The 27,681-nt window shown below is 39.6% G+C and overlaps 1 protein-coding gene across 1 annotated transcript in view; it reads right to left on the reverse strand.

The window, feature by feature from the left end:
* Window positions 1–27,681, reverse strand: part of ECPAS (Ecm29 proteasome adaptor and scaffold) — a gene marked incomplete at its 5' end in the record, with an annotated part of 107,786 nt that overhangs the window by 3,728 nt on the left and 76,377 nt on the right. Inside the window, 24 exon segments of the mRNA XM_019635791.1 lie at window positions 558–629; window positions 2,698–2,786; window positions 3,001–3,106; window positions 5,129–5,267; window positions 6,572–6,764; window positions 6,861–6,904; window positions 7,718–7,926; window positions 8,753–8,944; window positions 9,194–9,260; window positions 9,340–9,431; window positions 9,999–10,065; window positions 11,748–11,837; window positions 12,996–13,061; window positions 14,900–15,050; window positions 16,480–16,601; window positions 17,192–17,239; window positions 18,016–18,121; window positions 18,705–18,784; window positions 21,272–21,439; window positions 21,729–21,846; window positions 23,874–23,942; window positions 24,621–24,735; window positions 25,423–25,477; window positions 25,907–26,052. Coding sequence (XP_019491336.1) covers window positions 558–629; window positions 2,698–2,786; window positions 3,001–3,106; window positions 5,129–5,267; window positions 6,572–6,764; window positions 6,861–6,904; window positions 7,718–7,926; window positions 8,753–8,944; window positions 9,194–9,260; window positions 9,340–9,431; window positions 9,999–10,065; window positions 11,748–11,837; window positions 12,996–13,061; window positions 14,900–15,050; window positions 16,480–16,601; window positions 17,192–17,239; window positions 18,016–18,121; window positions 18,705–18,784; window positions 21,272–21,439; window positions 21,729–21,846; window positions 23,874–23,942; window positions 24,621–24,735; window positions 25,423–25,477; window positions 25,907–26,052 — 2,604 coding nt within the window.

Raw genomic sequence — 27,681 nt, forward strand, 5'->3', positions numbered from 1 at the left:
TGAAGAACAAAACGACAGCAACTAGTCTGTTCCCCTTCCCCCAATTCCCCAGCACTGTTCCCATCCCCCCAATTCCCCAATAAAAATCTTTAAAAAAAAAGAAAACCAGGAAAAAAAATAGGATTAAGAAAATTGCTATCAAATTTGATAACACAGGCAGATAACTGTTAAAATGTTTTCCCAACTCCACTCCAGTGTGTCTGTTTGTTTATTTACATATGTACAAACAGCTCTACTATGTCACTGTCAACCACATGCTGCAATTAACCAAGATCAAGTCAGGATTCATGATGGAAACAAAAACTATTATCCTGAGATAACTAAAGCTTCATAATACATTAAAAGTATATAAAATAAAAGAGTACCAAATTTAAACACTTCATAAAATTTAAAGGTTTTAGCTTTGTATATCCCACTTGGATGTACATATATATTAATTTATATTTTTGAGTATATGCTTATTAAAAACAAAAAACAAAAAATTAAAAAATTTCTAAAACATATGCCATAAAGTAGCCTGGTGTTCTGGTCCTCCAGTCAGAACTATCAAGACTCACCTTCAAGTTTTTTAAGCAGTAATTCTATCACAGATAAAGCTTCTGTTCTCACAGATGAATAGGTCTTGTTTTCTAAGAAGAAAATCATATAGTGCACATTATTTGTTTTATATACCTTATAAACAAAACCTCTAAGATTAAGTTAGCATTACTGAAAGATGTTCAGAAATTATAAACTCAGAGAAAGATACACCTGTTCTTAAGTAAGCTTCCCTTTGCATATTGTCTATCATTAAATATTGGGTCGTTGGGAAAGTCATGATGTATTTCTCTGTTTTTCTATGCAAAACTGCGTCATGACTTTCCCAACGACCCAATACTTGAAATGTGCTACATGTCCACATTCCTTACTTAAAAAAAAAAATGTCAGTCAAATATATAGATCAGTACAACAAATGGCAATATTTAAAGGACCCATTTTAGAAATGGGAAATCAAAAGACACTATCTCAAACACATAGTCACCTTCACATAATACCTAAGAAAGGTCTTTAGGTTTGCATGACTTCCTCATTTTAACAAAGAACATTACACAACTCAGGTATGGCCAAATCAGAGACACACAGCTGGGACCTTGCGAAGACTAATTTCTTAGCTTCTAGTTCTGTATCCAAAAGCATGCTACCTCCAAGAATTCCAACTGAAATATGCTTCCTTGGTGTCTTCTCTAGATACAGCATCTAGTTCTTGGTGAAACTGTCTACCAAAAAAATTAACAGACAACCAAGCCTGAGGCAAGGAAAGCACTCGATGAGCTTATAACATCCTGTTAGGCTACAAAGTACGTAAGTGCTTAAAAGAATGATGGTGACCTATCAACAGGACACAGGAGTCAGCTTGAAGGGGTTTCCACTGGCCAAGTCTGGGACAATTTGAGCAACAAATTAATTAAGGAAAATAAATAATTACAAACCAATGGGAGCAAAAGGAATCCATGAATCAATCTCGATAATAGATAAAGAGATAGGGAGAGGAAGGGGTCCTGCTTACGAGAGGATGCCAACTGTCAAATGGTAACTGTGGAGAAGGGCTAGAGTTGGAGAATCATCTCTAGAAAACGATTCAGGGAAAACCATCCATGCATGCTGGGTCGAGAAGGCAATCTTAAGAGGAGCAGCATATCTGCATGGTCTTAAAGTGTCTTCTCCCAGACTGCTTATTAGACGCAGTTTTGAAGAGGAACAGGCTATCTGAATGGTTGTAAAGTATGTTCCCACAGGCTGCTCATTAGACACAAGGGGGAAAACATGGTAACTGTATAGTAAAGTGAGCAGTGCCCTGACCAGGTATGACCAGGTGATCAAAAGTAACACGCCAGCGAGGGCAGATGACACTGCGCCTCCTGTCGGGAGGCACATCACTCACAGAGTATCCCGAGTGGGAATCATAAATGGACCCAACCACGAGGAAACAAACATACTGTATGACAAACATACCAGTTAAAAAAGGGGTGGAGGCTTGTCTTCAAAATTGTCAATGTCAATAAGAAAGAAAGGCTGAGGAAGTGTTCCAGATAAAAGGAGACTAAAAAGATATGACAACTAATTCAATAAATGATCCTGCACTGGATTCCTTAACAGAGGGGAGGAAAACAATTCTATAAAGAACACTGAGTGAACTGAAAACCCAGAATATGAATGGTAAAATCTGTACTGTGTCACTGTTGTATTACCTGAAGTTAGTAACTGTGCTGTGCTAACTAACGTAAAAGAAAGCACGCTGGGGAATTTAGGAGTAAAGGGACATGATGCTTTCACATGGCTCAGGAAAAATACATAAACAGAAGTGCAAATGGTAACGTAAACGGGGCAAAATGTTAAGAGGTGGCTTTGGATAAAGGATATATAGGTATTACATGTACTATCATTGTAACTTTTCAGTAAATTTAAAATTATTTCCAAAGAAAAGTTTTTTTAAAATACTTATCACAAAGGTTTTTCCAATTTAGGTGTTAAAATCCTACATTAAGTTCCAGGTTAATATATTCCAGTTTGGGGATACATACTGAGTATATTAAATAGGATAATTCAGTAGTTGCATAAATTTAGATCTTTCTTAGCACAAGGTAGGGAATATTTGAAGCTTAGCTCTTCGAGCTTTAAAATTAGGACGCCTTATCAGTGTCAGGTTATCAAACTCACCTAAAGAGTACGTGATTGATTTACAAGTTTCAAGGAGAATTTCAGCCAAAGCCTCAGGATCTGCATGTTCTTCTTCCAAAAGCATTAATCTGTAAAAAGCACAAAGCAAGATAAAAATGCCATTTCTAAGAAACATCCCAAAACCTTTCTGTCACAAATAATTTCTATCTGTGTATCACTTTATGATGTCACTTTAGCTTTTAATTTTAAAATTAAAAGAATTCCACTGATTATATATGAAATGCTCAAAGGAAAAGGGGAAAAGGAAAAATAAATGACTGAACCTCATATGAAACAAATTACCCCTGAAAAAAGGCATTCATTGACTGTAGGACTCCCAGCTGCACTTTCCAGGTGCTGAGCTTTAGCCGTTCACACATCAATTTGCATAGCTCCTGACGATAACAACCTGGGAAAAAAAGACAGAATGGGACACAGGGGGAGAAGTGTGAAGGAGTAAGACAGAGTGAGTGAGGGACAGACAGAGGGACAGAGACAGGAACAAAGAGGAACAGAGAAAGGGCGTGGGAGACAGGGAGAGAGGGAGAGAGACGGAGGAGGAAGGGGAGCGAAGGAGGGAAGTAGAAAAAAATAAAACAAATGCCTTTTAATTAAACCCATGAAATTTAAAAGACACTTCAGTGTGACTTTGTAACCAATTCCCAAACAAATTTCCCTGATCAGAACTCCCCCACCAAAGGTCCTATATAATTGTTCAAATGTTCACTTTTAAGGCAAAATCCTTCTCCAAGGAACAGACACAGAATCTAACCACACTCCCCTTTCCCTGTAAAACACCCTGAATGACAACCAAGGGAAGCAGAGCTCTGGAGGCCAGGAGCCCCGCTGGACACTCGTAAGCTCTGCATGTGGTCGGCTTCTCCCCAGACAACAGCGCTTTATCCCAGACCTGTTGTGCCAACTGCACACGGAATTACATTAGTTAATATTATACTAAGTGATGAAACAGGAGTATAAAACTCAACAAAGCAGTTATGTTTTAAGTGCTGTAAAATTTAATTCGGTTCACAAATGTAAAGACAGATAGGGGTAAAATCTACAAGAATTCTGCACTTGAATGGCTTCATAAGCCACATCTTTCTCCACTATAAAGAAAGGAAAAGCTGAAATTGTAGCTACATCATGAGTAAGCTGTACATGAGAAGCCAGTGTGGAACAGTTCGGTTCTGAAAGGCCTTGGCCCTCCCCTAATAACTGGCAAGTGAATGTACACGTCTATGCTTCCCACTAAATAAACTGCTTTGTGTATGAATCCTCTTTTTCCTGTAATTCCCTCCTCTAACTTTCTCTACCTCTCAAGCAAGTTAGTAGTGCTAATGGTGTCAAATCAGTAGACTTCCACTGCAGTCCATAACACAATACCAAGACACAAGACCACTTACAAATCGGAGTCTTTTGGAAAATCCTTCCGATGCATACATAGCAAATATCCTTTTTAAAGTTCACACAAAGGACAGCAAGGCTCAAAGACAATCTTAAGTCTGATTTTAGACATGTCCAGTCACAAATAATCCCCGCACTTTTTATAACAGTCAAGCACCATACGATGTGGCGTGGGCAGCAGTGCAGGAGCTAACAGGCAAACGTCAGAGGCGCACGGTCCCACGCTAAAGGTCCTGTCCGAGCACTCCTAGCTCACTGCACCTTAACCCAACAATAAAGGTCTCTGTTGGTTTATTTCCTTATTAAGCCTTTGGAAATACACATCAAATTCTGAAAAGCTCTCGAAAAGTCACGAGTTTCTCAGTGAAATAAAAGATTTCAGTCGCTTATTGAAGATCTGGTACTAAAACAAGGCCAAATGAGATGAAGAGACCCTGCTCATGAATTCTGTGGATTCCTCAGAATACAGCATCAGAGAGAAGAGTAACAGAATTATTTTTATCGTCAAACTAGCTATACAAAATATATCATGGTGGTTAAGGGCTGAATCGTGTCCCCCAAATTCATGTGCTGAAGTCCTAACCCGAGAACCCTGGAATGTGGCTATATTGGGAGACAGTCTTTCAGGAGGACATCAGAGAGGGCCCTGTTCCAGTGCGACCGGTGTCCTTCTAAGAGGAGAGGAGGACACACAGACACAGATGGTCATTTACGAGCCAAGGCGAGAGGTCTCAGGAGAAGCCAATACAACCGACACCCTGATCTCAGACAGAATTGTGAGAAAATGAATTTCTATTGTTTAAGCTACCCAGTCTGCAGTACTTTGTTATAGCAGCCCTAGCAAACTAATACAACAGTCAAATGAGATTATTTGCCGATGTAGAAATCCAATTTATATTGGACAATTCTCACTATTAATCTGGCTGTACAAGAAACAGTAGCTCTAACTTGTCACACAGAACATTTTTGCTCTCGTTAGGTGACCTCTAGCTACAGCACTTCTTCAAATGCAGGTTCTGGTCCTTACGCTGCGTCTCCGCATTCCGGGGCCAGGCTTTGCCCAGGCTCTCAAAGGCTCTTAGCAGGGATTCCAGCTGGAGCTCCTTTTCCTTCTCATTCTCATCTTCATTCTTGGTTGTCCGGACTCCAATGCTTTCAGGTGAGTTCTAGGGCATGTTCAAAAAACCGAAAGCAAAATGTAACTTATTTTCAAAGTTACAGGTATCCTATTAAAACAATCAGAGTACCAAAGTAGATGTTAACCAAGAATTAAATGGTAAATTCTCTAGCATGAATTTTCCTATTTCTAAAAAGAATTTGTAACAGGGATACTGCACCTCTCTAATAAGTTTGGGAAATCCTTTAAAGGAATCTGTAAGCAAAGGTGAAAAAACACTGCATGTGTAGTATTTTGAGCACAACATAAGACTTGCATTAAAATCATGAAATTAAAGATGAAAGAACTTGGTAATGATCTAAATCCAAATTCTGTTGTAATACGATAAGAAAACAGGTTGAGAAGTGCCTCATCCAACTAGCTGGTGATATCACCAACTTAAAATAAAAGTCTCCCAAATCCACACACTATCATTATGTAACAAATTATTTAAGGAGCCTTTTTGCTCAAAGAAAATAACTAAAATTAGCAGCAACACAGGAAATAAGAATACTATTTAAACTATTTCATGTTTCACAAAAATTAAATAAACCATACCCTTCTTTCTTTGAACAAGTGCTCAAACTTTAAAACAAGTACTTCATTTTCCAAATGAAACAGTCTTTTTTTTATCAAAATCCCCCAATATATGGCAGAGGCCATTAACAGTGACACACTGAGCTCCCTATCTTCCCTCTCCTGGGGTGGTTTCTGCACATGCACATAAGGAAAGCTGATTATAACGATGACAGAGACCTTCATCCACTCTAACACCCACTCTCAGGACTCACTGCTCCCACAGCCTTGCCACTACTGGCTTGCAGGCTGAAACCCCTGCAAAAAACTCAGCTTTCTGCTTTGTTTTACAAATAAATCCACCCTCCCTTTCTCCCATGAAGGGCTGATGGGACACCTGAAATGAATCTGCAGCCAGGTGTGGCTACCTGGCTAAGCACTGGCCAATGGGACACAGGTAAAAGTGCCATGGACCTTTTCCAGGAACTCTCCTTAAGGAAGAACCGCCAGACCTGCTCTGCCCCTTTCTTCATCCCCTTTGCCATCACCTGCCATCAATGCAGGTCAGTAACCACACCCTAGGGATGGCAGAGCTGGGAGCTACAAAGAGCCAGAACCCCCAAACTAGTATGTGAGACAAAAACATCTATCTTGTTTGAGGCCGTGACATTGTAGCATTTTCTGCTACTTGCAGCTACACTAATTCTAATAAAATATGCAAACAAAACATGGAAAAATCTTTTCTTTTTTTAACTTTTAAAGTATAACCAGACCTGAGAGGGTATAAGTGACCATTACCTTCTTGATGAGAGGTATGACAATGTCAGAAAACTCCTGGAATCTGTCCTCTTTGGTGGCCTTCAAGACATCTGCTGCACAGCTGATTGCTACAATTTTGTATTTGAGGTTCTCTTTGCCACACTCCTTCAGAACAGCCTGGAGAATCTCGTTTGTGCTGGGCTGATTGGGCACGGGCTTTTCCAGCTCTGCACTGCAGGACCCACACAAAAGCATCAGAATAGTTAATAAAGGCCGCAGCTTTCAGGCTCAGCTTAAGAAATGGTACCGTCATCGAAAGAACACTTACCTGCAAGCTGTCACCACACAGGCGATGGCTTTCAACAGTTCTTCCTACAGGATTGAAACATAAAACTATTAAGCACACGTGTCATTTACATTCTGTACTGTGATGACAATTACCTCAGGAATATTTAATAACTATGATAACAAAAATTAACTAGAGTCACCTTCTGTTTAATGCACTTTATTGTTTAGCAAGCACATCCACAGAAGCAGAATAACTATCTCTATTTCATGAAGCCTACAGAACTGACTTGCCCAAGGTCACACAGGCAGACGTTGTCAACCATGGAATTAGAACTACATCTGACTCCCAGCCCAGTAGTTCTTCTGCAGCACTGCAGTGGGCACTACTGACTTTTACATCAACTAGATCATTATATGCTGCCACAATTTCACCTTCTCACTGACTGTTCACTGTAAGTATCCTACTATCGCCCTTATATAAAAAGATGACTGTTACTAATTCATAGCCCCAGATAGGCACCCTCGGGCACGGGTCCAGACAGCTCACCTTACTACTCCATTTCACATATGCCCAATCCTGACCTCTTCATGAGGCCGGCAGGTACAAAATGGGGCCAAAATGGTCTGAGACTTATCTTGGAAAGCTGACCGTGACAAATAATAATCAATCTCAGCATAACTGTGCAGTATTCAATGACATGTGGGTTGCACATGGATGAAATAGCATACTTAGTCGGGCAAAGTTTACCCAAAGCTTCCCATTGGCTAGAAAATCTGGTCCACAGAAAGAATCTGACGTCCCACAAAACCAGATTCTAATCTTTATAGGAAATGAAAGATGAAGTCATAATCCTCTAGGGTACCTTAAATGTAACTGGGCATGAATGGTTCCCTTACCTTTCCTGCCCATGTTCTTCCAGCCAGGCCTTGCAGTAACGCGGTCAGGATCATTCCCAGATGCGGAGGTACTAGGGAGCTGGTTTGCTTTGCAATTGATGCCATGGCAATCGCACCCTGGGCTTTCATTCTCCAGGACTGAGACTGTAAAGCCTTCTGGGTAATGGTAATCAACTCTTGCATGTATAACCGAATGCCACCAAAGGAACCTAAGTTATGAAAAGTAAAATTAAAGCAAACTTTACGTGACACACACAAAAAATTAACCGAATTTTCTAAGTGAAATAGAAGTCAGTGACCATCAGTCTAAAGCAGTGATTCTCAATGGTTACATTACACCACTTTCTGAAAGAAAGTGGGTGGTGTGATGCATCTTTACAAAAGCAGGGCTTTATGAACTTGGCTATTTCCACAGGAGAGTATCATGCAAGTGGTCGTCATCCATTAATACGTGTGAAGGTGAAAAAATAAGAGTTGAGAAGCACTACTCTAAAATAATACTCTAGGTCAGGGCTTGGCAAACTTCTGAGACGGAAGAGCCAATCCTGTCCCTCACAACAATTTAAAAATTATTCGAGAGCCATAAAACAAATGAAGTCACCATTATGTGAATAATATCCTTTAAAAATGTTATAAATGAAACTTCAATAGTTTTATTTTCATTTTCAATTTTACTTCAGAGCCACATGTACGTACCCAAAAAGCCACATGTGGCTCATGAGCCAGTTTGCTGACCCCTGCTCTAAGGCAACATAAAAATCACTATTCACTCTCAGCTAAAGTAAGTAAAGTTCTACTCTGCTGGGGCGGAGTTTCTCCTCCCTCACGTGGGCAGCAACGAGGGAGGAAAGAGAAGAGCTCTGAGTGCCAACCCTGAGAACTCAGCCATTTGGACAGGCTCCAAACCAAATGGGACACATGTCATTATAGTCCTGGGTACGTAACTATAGGAGCTTATAAACAAAAAATATGATTAAAGGACTCCAGCTGTGGTTCTTAAGAAACAGCTTTAATTCATAGGTACGGATTACTGACCAGGTACATTCTCCTGCCACACTTCAGTCCATAAGTTACATTCCTCTTTTTCGGATTTCTCCTCATCAGCAATTTCATGCATGCCTAGAAATGCCAAAGGCAAAACTTCTTTGGCATGGTTCTTCAACACGTCGGGGCTGTATCGTCCAATAGCATGAACGGTCAAAGCACAAGACGTCTTGTAGATGGGTTCTGAAGAGAAGCAGAAAAAAACACAATCATTATGATGCTTGCAGCATCATAATGGTAACAATCAAAAGGGTAACAATCAAAGCCGCCTATTGTTCAACTTGCACCACAGCAAAACAAATCATTAAAATCAATTAGAAATGTTCCCAGCAAAGCACATAAAATCATAGTGGGTAAGACCTGATTTGTATTGTTTTATTAGGTTGTTAACATCTAAATTTAAAATAATATAAAGTAAGATAAGAAAGGTACCTTCTTTCTCCATATACCAGCCATTGAGCTTCTGCAAGAGTTTCTCAGTGCTGCTATCCCGTGAGGTCTGAAAAAGAAGCAATCCTAGTCAGTTCTTTATAATTATCAAAGTATAATTACATAGCTAAGTAAGAGATTCAACTCACCCGAACTAAATGGCCCATGGCAAATGCGCAGGATTTCTGAATTACGCTGTTCCGATCTGTCAGGCCACTAAGCAAAGCGCTCATAAGTTTACCTATCAGAAATAAAGAAGAAAAATCTGATACTTGGTTAACCAAATGTTTTGCTCTGTTCCAGAACCAAAACAAACCTAGCCCTATAATAATAGCTGATTTTTCCATGGTAGTTTAGAACCCTTGTATGTCACATTTGTACTATCCATTTGCTTCCTTTTGTCAGATACAAAATTAAAAATTAATCTGTCACAAATATTGTGGGGGAAGTTGCAAAAATAAGAGCTAGGTACCTAAAATTCATTAGGTCCATCTAGGAGTCAATATAAGAGAAAAATGCTGATGTAAAATTAGCTATAAATGGTAGACAAATCCTACAAGGTGACAGATACTTTCACTTCCTTCTACCACTAAGAAATAATCGAACACTTATAAAACAGTGAAAACTCACTAAACTTGATCATCCTTTACCTCTTGCAAACAAAAAGATAGAGGGAGAAGATTAAGATGAGAAAAAGTATACAGTATCACAAGTATGTCTGAATGATAATTATTTTTCCTTTTAAAACCTTGTCACACAAGACATGGCCATACAAAAATATTAGCACATATGGTTTTGACAAACTCACCTGAGTATGGTGTTAGGTCCTGGGGACACTGAGTAGTTAATGACACAATGACACTGGCACAGCCTCCCTACAGGGTTACAAAGGCAAAGGTCTAAATTTGATGGTCACAATGCTCAATCAAACCCTTTGTTTTAGGTGTCAAAGATTTAAATATATATTTGAAGTCTATCAGCCCCTCCGGATTCAATCTAGAATGAGGAAATCTCTTATTTAAAAATAGGAATGCAGAGATATTCTTTCCAAAACCTCCAGCAGGAGGATGGGTGTGCTCATCCACTGGAAATCAGAAAGAACACTGGTTCACTCTTCCAGGCGGGCACCATATATCATCCTGCCATCCTTATTCCAACATCTCCATTTCTAGAAATTTAACCAAAAGAAATAGCTTCAGATGTGTCCCAAGACATTCATCACAGTGCTTTGTTTAGTACCAAAAAAGCTGAAAACAAGTAAGATGCTCCTTGATGGATTAAAATAAATGATGTTTGAGTGACACAACAAAGTATCATATGGCCATTAAAGAGGACACATGCACAGAAAATACTGGAAGGAAACACTCTGAAATATTAAAAGTAAATTATCTCTCAGTGGTAAACTTAGAACAATTTTTAACTTTCTCCTAATCTATAAATGCTAAAGTTTTAAAATTCAAACAAGTGTTAATTTTGTCAGAAGAAAAAAATGTGAGTTGTTTGTTTTTAAAGTGTCGGGGGCAAGGTCTTATCCTTGAAACATCTTGGAGGGAAAAAACATGTTCTTATCCAAACCCCTGATGAGCCCTCCTCTGTGAAAAATGCTAAAACAACTATGCCCTGACAACTGGATGAGCATTTCCATTAATAACTGATAATGAATAAGGACCCAGAGGGTATGTACACAGCAACCTGGGGAGAGAAATGATTCCACTAAAAAAATAAGACAAGGGCCGGCTGAGTGGCTCAGTTGGGTTAAGAGTTGGCTTAAGAGCACGAGCTCTGAGCAACAGGGCCGCCAGTTCAATTCCCACATGGGCCAGAGAGGCTGCGCATGAGCTGAGCGTCGCTGAGCTACCAACAGGTGGCAGGATGGCTCAGCTGGTGTAACAATAGGATTGCCTGTTCAAAGGTAGGCTATGCCCACCTGCAACTAAGACTGAACTCAGCACCTTCAACTGAGCTGCCGCCCGGATGGCTCAGTGGATGGAGCATGCGCTCTTAACAAGTCTGCTGGTTCGATTCCAACATGGGATGGTGGCTACACCCACCTGCAACTAAGACTGAACTCAGCACCTTGAGCTGAGCTGCCGCCCAGGTGGCTCAGTGGATAAAGCCTGCACTCTTAACAACAAGGCTGCTGGTTCAACTCCCACATGGGATGGTGGCTATGCCCACTTGCAACTAAGATTGTAACACAGCACCATGAGCTCAGAAGCCATGAGCTGCTAACGGGAAGCCAGATGGCAACTGGCGCCCTCCGCAACGAAGACTGAAGAACAACAATTTAGCTGGTCCCCTTCCCCAATTCCCCAACACTGTTCCCCTCCCCCAATTCCCCAATAAAATCTTAAAATAAAATAAAAAAGACAATATTTACTAAGTAAGTTACATGTTTCATTATTTCCTGAATGAGTTACATGTTATGAGTGCAACCATAAAAATGAAATGGTTAACATAAATATTAGGTTTTATGAAAAAATATGAATTTCAAATGTGGTAGCTGTTATAATTTTGTAGCCTAATAATTACCCTTGTGAAAAACACACTTACTTACCTTAGTTCCAAGACCTACACCACTTCTGATCAATTCACATAATCTTGGAACTAGTTCGCCCAGCACCGACACATCAAGATATTGCAGGCACTTTTGGAAAAGAATAAACATCAAGTTAACCTTAGCAAATAATTAAGTGCATACCACATCTTCAGTTAAATATTGCCCATGTCAAATATATACCCACTGGATTTGACACGAAGTGGAAAAATAGCTGGTTTAATTTTGCTCTGATTTCAATGTTAGAACCACCATTGTACTACAAACAGAAAAACCATTCACTGGCGGTTTAACATTAAAAACAAAACAAAAATAATGAAAAACAGACTTACTAAAGGAGAAAATAAATGATTACCCGAGAAGAAAAGGGTCACTCTGGGCCTACTTCTTCATCAATCCACGTTTAATGTAAAAGACCCAGATTAAAAAACCCACCTTCAGCGGGCCTACCCTACCAAACCATCTTATGAATTGGCTTCTTAGCAGAATCTGCTATATTTTTGAAAATGCAATGAAATATATTCTATTATTAATGAGTATATGATGTTTGCTAACTATTCCTATTCTTCTTTCTTTAAGCTTTCTTCCCGTCCCCCCAACCCCAAATAATCCAACTAAAACATAACATCCTTAGACCAAATTTGGTAAGTCTCCCAGTAAGCACTACAAAAACATCTACTTCTCTTGTCCCGCCCTGATTTGCTTAACAAAACCATTTCCAGTAGCTCCCAAGCTCTCAGTTAACCACTCAGGGTATGCACAGCAGTCAACTTTAGTGACTTTAGTGACTCCTAATCCAAGAGTCCAGGAATTTAGGACTTGGAAACCCAGTGCCAACCAGCTCTCTTCTGCAAATCCCACCCTGTGACACATCAGCACTGCTCAGTTCTCTTCCCCTGCCTTTACGCTGCTGCCGACTTCATCCTAGGTGGCCCCAAAGACAACGCTTAGGCAGAGACAAAAATCTGAACCTCGCTAAGAAGGCAGGCCAAAGACACAGAGACCTACACAGAAACCTCTTAGTATATTGTTCTCCTATGAACACAAATGTGGACTAACAGATTCTGGCATGTGGGAAATTATTTATTCCATTTAGTAATACAGAAGAAAAAAGAATTGTACTAAGAAAAAGCTGCTTGACTTATCCCTAAAATCTCTACTGCATTTAATGTAACCTGAAGACGTTGAACAATTACACTCTAAGGTAAGCAAACAAACTTCAGCTTTCTCATTCCATCAGGCACTGACCATGTTGATTGTTTCCATCATGGGAGAGGATTTGGCAGCACTGAGTCGAGCGCTATCCATCGCAGCCTGAGGACACAAATTGAAGACACTCAGCACATTCAATTTATATAAGAACAACCTGCACACACTCCCATAAAAGGACTTTATGTTAAATTGAAGAATCTTTTTAAAAATAATACGTAGATACAACAAAGTCAAACGTAAGTCTAACTCTAATTTCTTTTGACCTACACTCAACCATTTACCTGCAGAGGCAGACTCTCACTACAGGTGAGAAATGCAGTCAAGTTAGAAATTAACTGCAGTTAGAAATTAACATAATATGGCTCTGAGCGAGTCATCCATCTTGAGCCTCAGGTTCTCCATCCACTAAATAAAGGAAAAGACTAAATGAATTTCTACCTAAGGTTTTTAAAAATTACCTCTAAGCAACAAAACTAAATAAATAAATATTTATTAAACAAAAATAAATATTTAAAACTTAAATAAATTCATACATTTATTGCACTAACTTTGTAAATGGCCTTCACATCTACAGTGGTATTTTAGTCTAACAACGACACTGTAGGAGAGAACACTATCCAGATGTAAGAATGAAAAAAGTAAGGCATACAGAGCAACTTGCCTAGGGCTGCAGAGCCTGGGTTAGAAATTTTATTTCCTAATTCTCAACACTTAGTAGGTGGGAACCTAGGAAGAGGCAAGATTACTGCTAAAAGAAGGAAGAACGATGTATGGAGAAAAACAGCAATATTAGAGGCAAAAGGAAAAGAGAGTAAGTTAAAAGAATAGTGTACACAAGTTAAAAATCAATAAAAATCAAATAGTCAACTGACAAAACATTTACAATCTGTATTACGGGGGTTTGACAGTCCTAATAAACAAAGACAAATGTTAAAACATAAACAAGTCAAGTACAAAAATAGGCATGGAATAGAAACACAATTCACAGAAGAAATAAAAATGGCTAATACAATATGAAAAGACAACAGACAACACTAATAACAGGAAGGTGTACATTAGAACAATGAGATTCTTGCTTATCAGACTGATGTTATTCAATGTTGGCAAAGATATGGAGAAAACAGAACATTCATAACCTTTGGTGCCACAAAATCTCTCCAGAAAAATTCAAAATCACCTCACTGTATAATACCAGGCATGCGTTAAAAAGAATGAAATAGATCTCTATATAGAGACATGATACATTATTGACAAAAAGCAAGTTGCAGAACAACATTCATAGCCTGATTCTATTTTAAAGTTAGTATGTCTGTTCGGTTTTGCAGCCTATGACTACAGAAGAATTTGAAAACAAGACACAGGAAACTTGACAGTGGGTACTCGGCAGGAAATGATACTGTGCTAGTAGGGGGATGGGGACTCCTAGGGAATTGCTTTCTACTCTTTTTGTTGTTTTAATTTTTCACAATGAATGTTTCATCTGTAATTTTTTTTAAAAACTCAGATCAGAGACTAGGCAAATACAGTATATGTTAAAAAGCAGAATAATGTTGGATTAGGCCAAAGTCTAAATACAAACTCTCTTTACTTGTAGGACAGGAGTGGTCCATAGAAGGACTCTGAGGGTATAGATTCAGCCCCGAAAAAATAAACAAATGTACAAAAAACTGTGTTTAAATAAATGTTAATACATTTTTTGAATGGAAGCGTCATTTTCATATGATTCACAAAATACTGTATAAGCCTACTCCCTGCCCGCCCCTGTAAAAAACCACTGCATGTGATTACAGTAATTAGGCTGTTTCAAGAGAGGTCAAAGTATAATTCAAGTCATGTAGTTCGTCTACGGACAATGCATAGATCGTTCAGCTAGATCACAGCACCTTAACAGGGCTCTTCCTTCATGGTCACTGAGCAAAATGCCTGTGTTGTCAACTCACCTTTTCTTGGTCTGTAGCCCGGAGGCTCAAATAATTGAGAACTTGGGGTTCCAATACACTTAAGGACTCCAGCAGAGCTGGGATGAGTTTTGGTGCATGTGGTTTCAACATGGCTCCCGCACTTTTGCTGATCTTCACAAGGGTGTTAATGCTACAGACACACAGAACACAGCTCCTGAGTCTTTTTAACAGAAGTAAGAAGCCCTACAAATCTAATCATGGGGACATTCGGCAGTTTATTGCATGCAGGGACATATGGTTAGAGCACTATTTTTTTTTTAGCTTTTTATTATAGAAACATTCACGCATATATGAAAGTAGAGAAAAATCACAAATAAATTCTATGTATTCTCCCAGTACAACAATCAGCAGCCTTTGGCCAATTTTGTTTCACATATACACAGAGACACACTTTTTCCCCCTGCCACTGTATTATTTTAAAGAATACCCCCTAACTAAACTTCAGTATGTATCACTAAGAGGCAAGCACTCTTTATCATAATCAAAATATCATTTTATACCTAAAAAAATATTAATAATTTTTTCATATGAGCTAATATCTAAATTTCCCAGACTGTTTCACAAATGTTTTTAAGTTTGTTTGTGAGAACCAGAACCAGAGTCCATCCACACGTTGCAATTTACTGAATTTCTTGAATCGTTTTCAACAGTGCCCTCCATCCTTTTTATTATTATAACTTTATTTTTCCTCACTGATTGTATCTTGGTGGTGTTACTTAACATGTTCCTCTGTCACCTGTACACATCTATAGACTAAATCAATTACAGAGTGATCAGTGGGTTCAAGTTTGGTTGGCCTGAACCATCCATTATGAAGTTCACCGTCAGCCTTCTCACCAGTGGATTAAGAAGGCACTAATGATCATTACCTAAATTATTTTACTGAAGGTAGCAAAATGCTGATGTCCTAATTTTATCATTCCTTTGCATCTGTTAGGTGAATCCTTCTAAAAGAACTTTCCCTCATCAACTATTTAGTTACCATGAAATACTGTTAGTGCAATTAATTTGATCTAATTTTAAGAGCGAAATAAAAATGGAACAAATAAAGTTCCCAGATAGCATTCTAGCTTAAAAACAAACAAAAAACCCAAACTAGAATCCTTCGCTGTTGGTTTTAACTTAAAATAGCCATAAATACCTAAACACACGAGTGTATTTCTTTAACGTTTAATTATTGCAAGTGGTAAACTGTTTATTTTAAACCTAATATGCTGTGAAATATTACTAAATGGTGCAGCCAACGAATAAGTTCCCACGAACCTATGGCATAATGGGGAAGCTGTGCCTGCTGGGACAGAGGCCAATGACTATAAAATAACACACTTTACTCAAGGTCAAGGCAGAATGGCAGGATGCTGGTCGAAAGCAAGGTTTCCATGAGAATGTCTGTGTGAAAATGTTCTCACAACTTTTCACAAATGCTCAAGTCACCTCAGCTTCTCCTCAAGGCATTTCTCCATACATTTAAGAATCTAATATTCAAAGAAACTCAATTTCTACTGAATGGCTAGGAACTAAGTAAATCTAGTACATTCCCATCATCAGCTGATTCACACCTGAGGGCTCGAACTTCCGTCACAGGACTCATCATTCCTTTGTCCAGAAGGCAAGGCAGAAGGACAGCGATGGTTCTCTGGCCAGCTGCTCCTTTGGCTGGGTCACACATTTTCACACAAACCTCATATACAAAGAGAATGGAAATTAGTGACACTGAACTCTCACCCAATAAAGCATTCATGTGACAAAACACTTCCTGCTTCCCATATCCACAGAAAAAAATGAGTGGATCTAGAGAACATTTATAAGAAAGCATTTAATGATGTGACCTATGGCAAGGTTTATACAGCTACAATGTAGAAGTCCCAGATATGTCACAAAATCAAGTTCAAGTGGGAAACTAATAAGCTTGCCAACCTCACAAATATGAAAGGCAGATTAACACATAAACATAGCCACAGTAAAAAGAAAAGGTAGATGTTGCTTGATGTAAATGCGTAACGTGTTCTTCAGGGTCAAGTGGAGCTGTACTTTATATAAAGGCCCAGAGAAGCTCACCATTTAAAAAGACCAGAGACATACTTTGTTAAAAATTCTAGTATTCTAGTGTAACAGCACCCAGTTTAATATGCATTGTAAGAACAGTGAACTATAACACGAAACCAATTACACTGCAACTAAATGTCACTTTTTGACAAAAAAATAAGAAATTGTCATTGTCACTTAGAACCCTGCCCCACTTCACCCCCAATGTAAGATAAGAGTTTTCACCTTGCTCAGAGTTTTCAGAGCTAGTTCTGCTGCTTTTCGTACAGATTCCTAAAAATAAGAAAAGTTTGACATCATACAAGTTAGAAAGTCTCCTTCTCATCTACCCCACAATGCCTAATAACTACCTTCAACTCTACACAGATTAGTAGAAAATCCTACTTTCAATAATACCAGGTAAAAAATTGAGCTTCATTAGGTTCTTCACCCATCAAGGAACATATTACCACGCTATATTGTTTTATTAAATTAGGTATGACCTATTTTGACCTTATAAAAATATGGCAGTTAGGTATAACCGTTTAGAAACTAAATGTATTATAAAAAATGTATAAAGACCTATGTGAGGATTCTGAAAGACTTAAAAAATCTCTAATGAGTAAAGCAAAAGAAAGGCAAACCTCACTTTAATGGTAAGATATCAAAATATCTAAAATTTAGGCTGCCCAGGAAAAATTAAGAGGAATTGGTCACATTACTTGGAAATAACCAATCCAATTTATGAAATTGATCAAAATAGTTATTCTGAATTATTTCCAAACTGTTATTTATCCCTAATCAATAGCATCATGAGATCTCTACTGAACGACAGTGAAGCCGTAGCTATCTTTAAAAAAAAATTCAATTTAGAGCTAAAGATACCCAACCTTGCAACTTCATACATACATACATACATACATATATACATCAAGACTGAAACTTTTAGAGGGAAATTGTGGTCTTTCAAAATTGTCTGGATATCCAATTTCAAAATATATAACACACATATTTTAATAATTCCGGTTTAAGTTATTCCATGAATAAATGCAGATTTATTTCTATAATACCTTTATATCATCTTGTACTCTAAAAAGAGTTTCCCAAATTTCTGGAAGTTTATCAATGATGTCATCTAAGGGTCTTCCTCTCAATAAATCATTCAGAGCCAAGCAGCTGAAAATAAACAGTTTGGTTTCAAATATATGACCAAGAAAGCTCAATATTTTACTATGACACATTCTTCTCAAATAAGAACATGAATTCTTAACAGCCCCACTCCAAGACAATGACTATTCTCTCCATGGTACCTCAAATATACCACCGATATATGGCATTTAGTCATCAAACATCTGTTTCCCACAACTATAATACAATCTCTTTGAGATGATATACTATGTTTCACTTACCAATGTACCCACCCCTAGGGCTTAGCATACTGTCAAGCACATAGCAGGCACTGAATAAATATAAATTATATATGTGTAAATAAATCCTACTCTACAAAGTCATGACAGTATATAAATACATCTTGATGTCTACCAATTTAACAAGTCATCTTCTATAATTTCATACTTGTAAAATCTAAGACAACTAAGGAAAACTACTTTCCAGAGTTTAAAAAATGAAATAATAATAAATGTCTAACCCAACCATTAATATGCTTTTTAGTAGTTTGGCATAAGGTATAAAACCTAGAAACTTGAAGGAAAAAAAATTCAGTTGTATTTGACTAGTTTTGTACTTCCAAAAATAGTACCTAGATTCTCGAACTCGCCACATATTGCTGGTAAGGTTCTTAACCAAATCTTGAAGAATTTCCTTCAAATACTTATCCACCTAATGAAAACAAAGGAATAAAATTAAAAATGCAAAATTCTTCAATAATCAAATTATTCATCTCTCAACCATAATGACCACTGGTCCATATGTAACGACCTAAGGGTCTCTCAAGGCCTCTTAGCCCACAACTCTTCCCCAACTTTGGATGCTAAAAGCTGCCGTAGTGATCATTCTAAAATACAAACTTGATCCTTAATTCCTCAAGTGCATGAGAATAAAGTCCAGTCACCTGGACATGGATACAAAGCCCTCTGTGACCCATCTAGTGCTAAAGGTCTCATGTCCTATCTCCTCTCCATTCCTACCTCTACCTACAATTTCCTTCCAGGTTCTACCTGCTTGGCTAACGCCTACTTGTCCTTCAGGATTCCAATGGGCATCATTTCGCACAGAGGACTGGCCTACTCTGCTCCGTGTTCCCACAGCACCCTCACAGGCATGTCTCAGACCAGACAATAACTGTCCTGCTCCATCACACTGAGGCCTCTGGCGCAGGGACAGGGTCTCACTTGTCTTTGCATCCCTGATACCTTGCATGGTGTGAGGCACATAAAGAAGTATTGTGATTGTTCAGAATGAAAGACGAGTTTAATCTTTCCAGCCTCTGTTTTGTCTTGATATACAACTACCATTTAATAACAACAAGAGCTGATGATACACTCCGTTTTTATGCTGATCCAAAGAACCTCCAAACTTATGGCTTTTCTTTCCACTTTTACTTTTGTGGGTAAGGCAGGTTTTGTTATCCTCACTTATGTGTAAGAGAACCAAGACACAGAGGTAATTAACTCACCTTGAGATTGAGCAAACTGGTGTCTTCCTATGTCCACTTCCCTAAACATTCATTCTCCATAGTGATCTCATCCACACTGTGGCTTCCCCTTTCACTCATACAGAGATGATACTCACATCTCATAAGCCTAGGCCTGTGCTGAAGCTATAAAGTCAACTCGCCTATTAGAGCTTGGCTGACCTGGTGGGACTGAATACTCCCCTAGACCAGGGATCAGCAAACTGCGGCTTGCGAGCCACATGCAGCTCTTTGAGTACGTACATGTGGCTCTGAAGTAAAATTGAAAATGAAAATAAAACTATCATAGTTTCATTTATAAAATTTTTAAAGGATATTATTCACATAATGGTGATTTCATTTGTTTTATGGCTCTCGAATAATTTTTAAATTGTTGTGAGGAACAGGATTGGCTCTTCCATCTCAAAAGTTTGCCGAGCCCTGCCCTAGAGCAAACGAAAACTCGCTGAGCTGAACCCCCCAGTACCTACCGTCATGAGCAGGAACACACTCAACCTAGCATCAGACTGAAGAGAGAGGAAAGGGCCACGACATTTGCAGGGACCACAAAGACAAGGTAAGGACAATGGGATTTATTTAAAGTGAACTATGAAGCCACTAACAGATTTTAACTCCAAATGGCACAACCCAATGTGCATTTTTTTAAATCACTTTAATGCTGATAATTAAATAAAGGAAGGCAAAGAGAAGAGCAAGATGACAACCTGTTCATCAGGGAAAAAATAAGGAAAAAAGAGAGTAGATTCAAGGAACACTTTGGAGCAGAATCAACAGAATGCGCTACTGGGTTCAGTTGAGGGTGAGACTGACAAAAGTCAAGGATGACACTGAGTTTCCCGGCTTGGGTAAATGGATGAGAATAGACAGAGGAGCCTGGTGTTTCAAGTCCTACTCTTTTTTTTTTTTTTAAGCTGAGCCATTCTGCCACCTGTTGGCAGCTCAGCAGCTCAGCTCTGGCTGGGAATCGAACAGGCGACCCTGTTGCTCAGATCTTACACTCTTGAATGAGCTCTTAACCAACTGAGCCACTCAGCCTGCCTGAAAAGTCCTACTCTAAACATGTTAAGTCTAGAAAGAACATCCGAGTGATGATGTCGGGCAGCAGTTAGATATGCAAGTCAGGAGCACAAGTCTTGTCTGGGCCAAAACTATTAAGATTGGGAACCGTCACAATAAAGACGACATTAATATGCCCTGGAACTGAGGAGCTCATCTAGAAAGATAAAGCTGAGAGTAAAAGGTACTCAGAGGCAAGCCCTAAGAAATCCTCATATCTAAAAGTGGAATGGAATATGAGAAGCAACCAGATAATAAAAAAACATATATGGTAATTGCCAGCTTCCTTGTCTATGTCCTCAACTAAGTGAACTTGCTGAAGATAGGAGCCATGCCATTCTCCACTGCATCAACAGTACCTATCAACATATATGTAGTATTCCATTTGTGTGAATATACTACCATTTCCTTACCAGCCACCCAATGGACATTTAGATTGTTTCCATTTTTGAGATTCCAATAAATGCTGCCATGAGCATATCTGATACTTTGAAAGAAGGAAAAAAGCAAGGAAAGAAAGTTCATTTGTTTAAACCAAAAGTATACAAAGTAGAAAGGATGATGGGCACTGGGTTGAAATCCCAGGTGTAATGTTGGACAAGGAGTCAGACACTTGCCGTTGATTTGTCAGTGACCAGTGCATTCCAAATACTTGTCATGGCCTGCCGAATACCAAGGTTGGGATCAAACTGATAACGATAGAGACGAGGAACCAGTTGAGGCAGAAAAGGAGCCAGCTGTTCTCCAGCTCTAGTAGCAATTACATTAAAACCAAAAGCAGCACCCTAAAATAAGAAGAAGATGAAGTGGGTCAGATACACCTGTCATAGTAAAATATTAACATATTAAATATATAAAGATCACAACATTCTTCCTCCCAAATTTGTCCCTGAATTGAGCCTGATTTACTGAGTGTCCCGGCTTTACCAACCAACAATGCACCCATGTGGAGGTCTGGCTCTAATACACACTTTTACAAAACAAACTGCATATTAATTACCACTGTCTGCCAATGCAACACATTTTGTTTTGGAGGGAAGTGAAAAGTAAAACTGTCCAGTGATAGCAACTTACCTTCCTAGAGTTCCACATCGCATGATGATTGGCTAAGTTCATAAATTTATACACCAGATCTGGTTGACTAAGATCACTTGCCAGAGAACAAAGCTCCTTGTAAGTAGAGAGGCCCTGGCTTGAAAACAAACAAAAAGTATGCAATAATGTGTTCTCTATATCTGGCTTAATAATAATTACATCACCAATATTACTAGGACATTTTAAAATTACATTTTTACTGTTATTTCCAATATTGAGTTATCTCGTCATCATAGACACAGAGAACCAGGTTGAGGAGAATATAAAAAGTCACTTCATTCAATTATCAACAATGCCTGGTAAATGACCTAAAGATGCCTGCATCGCCCATGGAGGTGGAGCCCTTAGCACCTCGGGAGGCAGCTCAACAGTTCCTCATTCTAATGTACACGAATCTCTCTCACAGTCTGAGGGTCACTTGAAGACAACCTCTGTCTTCGCTAAGTCTTTTCTAAGCTAGAGCACTCCAATCTGGATAATAGCATCTTTGAGTCCTGTTAACTTTCTTCTGAACAAATACCGTATTTACCCATTTATAAGACGCACTCTTTTTCAAAAAATTTGGGGTCGAAAAACTGGGTGCGTCTTATACAGTGGTTGTAGGGGGGGTTTTTTTTTCATTTTATTGGGGAATTGGGGGAGGGGAACAGCATTGGGGAATCGGGGGAAGGGGAACAGACAAGTTGCTGTCCTTTTGTTCTTCATTCTAGTTGTGGAGGATGTCGCTTCACTGGCCCATGTTGGTATTATCATTGCGCTCTTCCCGGGTGAGGCAGATCGGTCGCCGGCTTCTGGACAGCCACTCACAGCAGCTCTTAGCAGCTCACACCGGCTGCCAGCCACACACGATAGCTTATGGCAGCCCACTGCAGCAGGGGCTGCAGCCTACAACGTCGCCGACGACTCATGGCAGCCCAGCTCCAGGTCGAGCTGTTGTTCATCATCTTAGCTGTAGAGGGCAGTGTCACTGGCTCCCATGTGGGATCCGAACCGGGGCCCTGCTGCTTAGAGCTGGCATCCCAAGCCAGCACTTAACCAATGCGCCACTCAGCCGGCCCAGTTGTAGATTTTTTTTTTACTTGCATTTCCTGCTTTTTTCATGCTTGTTTTTGTGCTCATACAACCACTGTATAAGACGCACCCAGTTTTTAGACCCCCAAATTTTTCGAAAACGGGTGTGTCTTATACATGGGGAAATACGGTAATACTTGCTCAAATCCCTCATCATTTGTGTTAGTTATTTTGTGAAAAGGGAGCACTTTTTAAAAACTCAGGAGTCTACAGGGAGAGTAAGTGAAATGAAAACAAGTTTCGATGTGAAAACAGCGAGCTGGGGGGAACGTCAAGGACAGAACAAGGTGCTGCTTTCTGTCGTTGCAGACAACACTGAAGCGGGGCTCTGCGTGATGCCACAGCCAGGCCCAGCAAGCTGCAGGCTGACCTTAGGGTTTTTAGAGGAAAAGCAACAGTGTGACCACAACGGAATAATGCTAAGTTAAGAAAGTAAGGCTCTAGGAATTCACTTGAAATGCTAACTTGGTGGACTCCAAGATGCCAAATAGAGTTGCTGCCACCCCCTCAAAAAAACTGGGTGCTTTGGATGCCAAGCTATGCTGCCAGACCCCCCTCCCCAGGATTCACTGGGTGGGAGCTGAGAATTTCCCTCAGGTAAGGTCAGGTCCTCCCCCACAGCAGCCCACCACCAATGATGGTCACAGGGCCGATGATGGGACATAAAGGCCCAGCCCCTCAAAGCAGGACAACTCTGAAGAGCCATCCAAGCCCAGCTCCAGAGCTCCTCAAGAGGTCAGCATTTGCTGAAGTGTTAGAGCAGGTCAGCTCCTCCTTGGGCCATCGGCTGTCATCGGCCTCACAGTGTCATCGGCTGTCCCTACCCCCAGGGTGATGATTCCCGGGCACTCTTTAATAAACTTCTAGCATACAAATCTCCATTTCAGTCTGTTTCCCAGGAACCCACTCTACAACACTAGGCTTTATCCACACAGATTTTCTTCTTACACTAACACAACATTTCCTAGGAGGGTGGAAACCAACTTCGTGAGTGCTCTAGTCACGAGACTAAAGATATCTACAATAACTGATCAACGGATGTGACACACTTACCCATCGGGTGTTTTGCCAAGGCCTCCCCCTTGAAACACCACTGTCTCTCCAGAAACTTCATGTTTAACTCTAAACCAAAACAACAATGAGAATTTAAATTAGCCTCAAATTTTTCATACCAGCTTTCAACTAATTGATACATTTCATTTGCAAACTGATAAAATCAAATTCTCTACTAAGTATCTACCAAGCACAAGATGTGAAGGTCAGCTAATCCTTTCCATCAGCCTGAGAATTCTGTAAAATGAAGTCTAGAATAAACAAATTAATAGACCCCATATAAAAGACATCCTATATATAAAGTGATATGTGGTCTCACATTAAAAACTATCCTTCCTATGAGAGAGGCGGCCTAAAGCACCAACCAATTACAAAAACGATGTCCCCTCTCACACTCTTCACAGGTCAGACTAAGAATGACATGGAAGCTCCGTGTCTTCACTTTCAATTAGCCGACAGTAATTACAGTATTTTTGTAATCCAATGCTTTAACTGTCCTGAAATCATTTCACTTTCAAAGCTTGACCTATGGCATGTTTCTACATGGTAGTTTAGTTTACTTTCTAAACAGTATACACTAGATATTAAAACGCTATCAAGAGCATAACAATCATTAACTCACAACTGAGAAAAGACTTAATAAACAGGAAAATGAAAAATTGAGTTTTCCTTCTCCCACTGCATAATCTCAGTATGTGCAAAACTTGCCCTATGTATTCAAATCTGAAGTTTTCAAGTTCACTGTACCTTTTGCCAGTCATAAGTGTTTCCACAAGCGTAGAAACTAATTCCTGTTGATCTTGTTCATTGCCCAGTTCATACACCAACCCGAGGCCTTTTGAAGCGACATCTTGGCTAAGTTCTACACACAATTCAAACAAAGGAATATTATTTTAAGAAAAATTTGCTGGCTATCAAGTTGAAACTTTTAAAACCTTGTATTATTAACCCAAAATGATATCAAAGTACAGATATCAAAACAGAATCAATAGACTTATTTTGTTAAAAACGTACTAAGTCATCTCAGTGGACATGGCCCCAAAAAGTCCCTGTAAATGAGGACTACATTCACAGAAGAGGCAGCTCACAAACCAAGTCAGCACTGCTGGGCCTCAGTGTGCAGTGCATAGTGACAGAGGATCAATGGACCGCAAGCCGTATACGTGAGGGGCAGAACAGGCTCACGGGACTTCAATACACCTACATCCAATTTTTTTTTAATAAAAAGTCAACACAAGACCCTATGTTTAAAACAATTTCTAAAACAAAGCTACTATTTAAATGTCTAACACATACACATTTGCTCTCTCTCTGCTCAGAACCCAAAGAGGAAAAGGAAGCAGAAGTAGGAGAAAGCTATTATTTAGTAGAAGCACTAATGTTAAAGGCCTCAGCTCCATTTTTAAATGCAAACTAAAGAACATGATTTAATTAAAAAATAAACAAGAATCGAGTTTCCTGTACCCTTTTATGTTCATTAATCCAGATGTTTAAAATCTAAAGTACAAGTTTAATAAAATAGGAAATCAAATATTTACCAATAACCTACCATCATTTTCTGACAAAACGGACACAAATGCACTCTGAATTTCTTTAAGATGAGACTGAAAAAAGAAAAAGGGCATTGAGAAAAATGAAACTCTACCTCTTTGGGAGAATAAGAATCTTTTCTCAGGATACACAACACCGGTAAAATCTCAGGACCCAAGGCAGCCACAAACCCTGCAGGGCTCTCACTTTGAAGGCGGCCAATCTACCTGGAGGCCAGACTGCTACAGGTGGTCTAAGGCCCACAACCTGAGCCTCCAATTCTCACCACTTCTGGCTGTACACCGTCAAGTTTAGAATCATCGTCCAGCCAATATATATCAGGCTGCCATCCTTCGTTCCTTCATGTAGAGCTTATTTCAAAGTATCTGTTATTGGGTAATGGCCCTCACCTCAGCACTGGCCCTCGCTTTCACCACCTTTCAACTATTAATATTTCATAAGCGGTTTCCAATCAAGCTGATGACGTTTATAGCACGGCTTACCCTCACTTCTTTATGGGTACTCAGTTTCCTCACAAGAGAGAGGAGCCAGATGCACGCTGCTTGCCTCACGTGTGGGTTGGGGCTAATGATATGTTTATTTAAAATCACATCCAACACCCAGGGAACCACATCATTCACTTTAGCTCCTGGGGAAAAGCAAAGAATGATAAGAAGCAATTAAAATACTTGAATAGAGTTTCCTGAAAAACTGAATTTAAATCAACATTTACTGAATACAACAATACTACAACATATTAAAATCTAAATAACTAAGATGTTTAAGTAAGTTGCTGAAGGAACCGATAATCGTTCATATCAGAACTTAGAATAAGCTAAATAACCTTTCAAAGGTACTCAGGTAACTTTAGTTCCCTAGAATGGAAAAATCATCCCCATAATGGGAGAGGCTATGCATATATTAAGGGCAGAGGGTATACAGGAAACTTCTGTATTTTCCTCTTAATTTTGCTGTGAACCTGAAATTTCTCTTAAAAAAATTAAGTCTTTATTTAACTGACTGAGTGGCTCAGTTGGTTAAGAGTGTGAGCTCTGAGCGACACAGTCGCTGGTACAATTCCCACATGGGCCAGTGAGCTGCACCCGAGCTGAGCTGCGACTGAGCTGCCAATGGGAGGCAGAATGGCTCAGTTGGTTGAAGCGCGTGCTCTTAACAAGGTTGCTGGTTCGACTCCCGCATGGGATGGTGGGCTGCGCACCCACACCCCCCCCACACCTCCGCAACTAAGACTGAAGGACAACAACTTGGCTGTTCCCCTTCCCCAATTCCCCAATAAAAAATAAAAATAAACAAAAATAAATTATCTACACTCTCTCTAGTCTCAGCAATGTTTGTTTCCTCTACTGTATTTTTTCCATTTCTCATCGAAAAACTAATACACAAACCAACCTCTCTTGCTTCACTTTCCTCTTCCACCTACAATGGCATTTCCCCCCCGTTCGTTTATTACGTCAGGGTTCCTCAGCCTCAACACTGCTGACATTTTAGGCTGTATAGTTTTTGTGGGAAGCTGTCCCCTGCAGAGCAGGATGTTTAGCAGTATCCCTGGCCTCCACCCACTAGAGACCAGTCATACCCACCCTCTCCAGTGGCCAGACATTACCAAATGTCCTCTGTAGGGCACAATCTCCCCTCTTGTCAAGAACCACTGCTTTACATTAAGACCTTTCAAAATAGTTGACTGTACTTATAGTCTACATTTTTCTCTCCTCTTAATTTTTCTTGAACCCACTCTCAGTCAGGCTTTTACCTTCTCCACTCCACAGAAATTACCCATAAAAGTCAACAATTACTCTTCAATTGCTAAGTTCAATGATCAGTCCTCATCTTAATCAATCAATCAACAGTGTACAACCCAGGTGACCCCCATCCCACCCCCACCACACACTCCTTCGTAGATTTTCTTCACTTTAATTCCAGGAGCCCTCTACTTCAGACCGCTTCTTTTCAATGTCCTCCCCTGGTTTCTTCTCAACTACCAACACTCAAAACAACGGGGAACCCCGGAACTCAGTTGTTAGACCTCTTCTCTTTTCTGCTCACTCCCTTGGTGATCATATCTAAGTTCCTGGCTTTAAATACAATCTTTACATGATACTCCCAAATATTTTCCAACCTTGGTCTCCTCACAATTCCATATTCACACATCCCGCTGACGTCTAGATATGTCCATGAGGCTGCTGGCCCTAGCTCACCTCTGGGTGAGCTGGGACAGTCCAACACGGACCAGGAGGAGAGTGGAGGAAGAAGAACCAGT

The sequence above is a fragment of the Hipposideros armiger genome, unplaced genomic scaffold (genome assembly GCF_001890085.2).
Source record: "Hipposideros armiger isolate ML-2016 unplaced genomic scaffold, ASM189008v1 scaffold_24, whole genome shotgun sequence".
NCBI lineage: Eukaryota > Metazoa > Chordata > Mammalia > Chiroptera > Hipposideridae > Hipposideros > Hipposideros armiger.